Raw genomic sequence first — 3942 nt, forward strand, 5'->3', positions numbered from 1 at the left:
TAGCAGTAGCAGCAGTTGCAGTTAGCAGTAGCAGCAGCAGCTCACACGGTTTCCACCACAGAAGAAGAAACTGACCGTTAAATGTGCTCCAGGTAAACCCTCCTCCTCCTCCTCCTCCTCCTCCTCTTCCTCACGGAGGGGTTCTGCCTGGTTCCGACAGCGAGGTTCGGTTCCTCCTGGTTCCGTGTCAGGCAGGAGTCCAGCGGACAGACCTGGTTCTGGACTCGGTGTCAGACCTCCACTGACGGGCTGCAGGTCCAAAGTTAGCAGCACCGCATCAGACCGGACTCTTCAGAACCAGCAGACGGACCAGAACCCGACCAGAACCCGGAGAAAAGGCGACAGAATCCTTCAGCGGAACCACAGAACCAGAACCGGTCTGAGAGCAAACAGCAGAGAAAAAAACAGGAAACGATGTTTTCCTGGATCGGAACCGCTCCTTCCTCAGGACGGACCCAAACACTCCGATCCGGTTCTACCGAGGTCCGGGTCTCCCGAAGTCCTCCGCGCAAATGTCCGCTGCCGAGCCTGAAGCTGAGTTTCACCAGCAGGAGGAGGAGGAGGAGGAGGAGGAGGAGGAGGAGGANGCCAGAACCAGAACCAGAACCTGAACCTGAACCTGAACCTGAACCAGAACCTGAACCAGAACCAGAACCAGAGCCAGAACCTGAACCAGAGCCAGAACCAGAACCAGAACCTGAACCTGAACCTGAACCTGAACCTGAACCAGAACCTGAACCAGAACCAGAACCAGAGCCAGAACCTGAACCTGAACCAGAACCAGAACCAGAGCCAGAACCAGAACCTGAACCTGAACCAGAACCAGAGCCAGAACCTGAACCAGAGCCAGAACCTGAACCAGGACCAGAACCAAAACCTGAACCTGGACCAGAACCAAAACCTGAACCTGGACCAGGATCAGAAACACCTGGAGCCCACCCTGCTCAACTTCCTGCTGTCCCTTTCAAAATAAAACCCAAACAGGAAGTGAGGCAGAGGCAGTGTCACAGAGGGTGATGACATCATCTCTGGTTCCTGAAATAAAGAATAAAAACATCAAACTTTGTTGTTGTTTATTTAATACTGCCCTGTGTGTGTTCCATCTGGTACACTTCACAGAACCAGAACCAGAACCAGAACCAGAACCAGACAGGTGTTCAGCACAGAAGTCAGAGGAAGTGAGAGTTCACCATGAATGAAGAAATGATCAACAAGTTCATTATAAAATAAAACTTTTTATTTGATATTTTGATATATACATATTTTATATATGTATATGTATATTTGTACACACACACACAATAAGACNGGACAGGACAGAGGACACAGGACAGAGGACAGAGGACAGAGGACAGGACAGAGGACAGGACAGAGGACAGGACAGAGGACAGGACAGAGGACAGAGGACAGGACAGAGGACAGGACAGAGGACAGGACAGAGGACAGGACAGAGGACAGGTCAGAGGACAGGACAGAGGACAGAGGAGAGGACAGAGGACAGTTCAGAGGACAGGACAGAGGACTGGACAGAGGACAGGACAGAGGACAGTGCCATTAGCCCCGCCCCTCCTGACAGCAGGTGAGGAGGAGGACCGTTACCTGGACACCAGGTTTTGTAGACGTGTGTGTCTCCTGAGGATACTCTGCAGCGTACCTTTATACAAACAGGAAACAGAAGTGGGTCACAGCCGGGTCAGAACCAGAACCAGAACACGTTACATACATGTTGGAGCCCAGCCTGAGGAGGCGGTCTCCGCTCAGATCAAAGGATCCCTCTCTGACGGCGCCGCTGAAACCTGCTCCGCTCTGAAACTTGGTCCGACTCACTTCTCTGCTCCTCGGGTCAAAGGTTCTGAAAACAACAAGCCGACAGTAGAACCAGAACCAGAACCAGAACCAGAGTTTAAACATCTGTTTGTGCTTGATGAGGATCAGTTCTGTGGGTCTTCACCTGATCAGACCTGGAACCTGGACCCCGTGAGGCACCGGGCCCGAGGTGGGCAGGACGAAGCGCCCGTTGGGGTTCTGGATGTGGTTCTTTAAGAACAGAGACACCTGAGAGGACAGGACTGCAGGTTAAATAAAGTCAGGATCAGTGTCTCTGAGAGTCCCTGCAGTGGACCTACTCGGATGTGCAGGTCCTGAACGAAGACCAGCAGAGTCTGTCTCAGGAGCTGAAGTTGTCCCTCTGACAGAGATGAGTAAACCTGCAGAGGACAAAAACCTGACCTGAGACCTGCTCCACCTGAGACCAGACAGATGTCAGGTAGGAGAGAAGTACCTCAATGATCCTCCTGTGGGTCTCGTCCACCTGGTTCAGGACCACCGGAGTGTCCCGGACTAACTGTCTGATGGAGTCCAGGTGGTTGTAGGAGACCAGCAGCAGGTCTTTGGGTCGAGGACAAACGAGAACCTGATATTTGAAAGCCATGACCATCAAGTCATAAAGCTGCATGAGACAAACAAACAAACAAACAAACAAACAAACAAACAAACAAACAAACAAACAAACAAACAAACAAACAAATTAATAAATTAACCTTCCAGCAGTTTTCAGGTCTAGATTTAAAACTGAGTTCATTTTATCTGAGATTAAAGGTTTCAGGCAGAAAAATAAACAGAATTAATTCTAAAACTTATGTTGTTGACAGAAAATCAAAGACCAGATCCAGATTTATAAAGACCATCAAACGCTGTCCACCCTGGTCTGGTTCTCATGGACCCACCCTGTCCACCCTGGTCTGGTTCTCATGGACCCACCCTGTCCACCCTGGTCTGGTTCTCATGGACCCACCCTGTCCAGGTCTGGTTCTTGTGGACCCACCCTGTCCAGGTCTGGTTCTTGTGGACCCACCCTGTCCACCCTGGTCTGGTTCTTGTGGACCCCCCCTGTCCAGCCTGGTCTGGTTCTTGTGGTCCCACCCTGTCCAGGTCTGGTTCTTGTGGACCCACCCTGTCCAGGTCTGGTTCTTGTGGACCCACCCTGTCCATGCTGGCGGGGTTCAGTCTCATGATGGAGGCGTGTGCTAGGCGTGTCAGCACAGTCTTCATGGTTCTGTGGGAGAACAGCTGCTGCGGCTTCAGAAGTTCATCCATGAAGGATTTGGAGAARATGGTCCCAACGACGTCGTTCATCACTGAGACCAAACACAGAGTTCAGCTTTAAATCTGAGATACCGAGTCAGAACCAGAACCAGAACCAGGTCTGCCCCCCGTACCTCGTTTCCTGTCATGTTCGGACCACACTCCTGCAGCTGGTCCCAGGAAGGAGAAGCAGAGACAAGAGAAAGTTTCAGAGTAAATATCTGACAGTTCCTCTCAGACAGGAAGTCCTCTGTCAGTACCTGTCCCCGACCCGTCCTCAGACGTGCTGTGAGCTCGCAGGCGCTGATCCAGAATGTAAAGCATTTCTCCTCCCAGATTAATGAGGACCAGGGGCAGGGTCCGGACCGACATCCTGATGGGATTACCTCCTGAAGGCAGACCTGCTGACTCACATCACTCAGGGGTTTCTCTGGGGTTCCTCGTAGATGCTGCTCACTGACAGGTCCAGGTCCAGGTCTTTTCCTGCCAGGGTTCTGTGGAGTCCTGATGGGTCCCGGTTGAAGTCTTATCCTGCCAGAGTTCTGCAGAACGTCACTAAGATGCAACAGGTGGTCAGGAAGAGGATCAGCAGAGGACAGAGTCCAGCTGATTGGACGAGGACAGGATGATGTCAGCAAACACACAGAGTCTAAACTGCAGGTTGGATGGTTTAAACAATAAACCAATAAAACAATTAAACAATAAACAAATAAACAAATAAAACAAATAAACAAATAAAACAATTAAACAATAAACAAATAAACAAATAAAACAAATAAACAAATAAAACAAATAAACCAATAAAACAATTAAACCAACAAACAAATAAAACAAATAAACCAATAAAACAATTAAACC

At 49.9% G+C, this 3942-nt stretch overlaps 1 protein-coding gene across 1 annotated transcript; it reads right to left on the reverse strand.

Annotated features, from left to right (window-relative positions):
* Window positions 1-1599: 1599 nt before the first annotated feature.
* On the reverse strand, window positions 1600-3761 carry LOC106536005 (protein OSCP1; the record flags this gene model as incomplete). The annotated part of the gene is given in 8 exon segments (XM_014033172.1): window positions 1600-1654; window positions 1724-1852; window positions 1952-2055; window positions 2127-2207; window positions 2282-2449; window positions 2953-3137; window positions 3219-3254; window positions 3345-3761. Coding segments are annotated over 8 exon segments (870 nt in total), but the record flags the coding sequence as incomplete, so codon positions are not given.
* Window positions 3762-3942: the final 181 nt, after the last annotated feature.

The sequence above is a fragment of the Austrofundulus limnaeus genome, unplaced genomic scaffold (genome assembly GCF_001266775.1).
Source record: "Austrofundulus limnaeus strain Quisiro unplaced genomic scaffold, Austrofundulus_limnaeus-1.0 Scaffold1652, whole genome shotgun sequence".
Classification (NCBI taxonomy): Eukaryota; Metazoa; Chordata; class Actinopteri; order Cyprinodontiformes; family Rivulidae; genus Austrofundulus; species Austrofundulus limnaeus.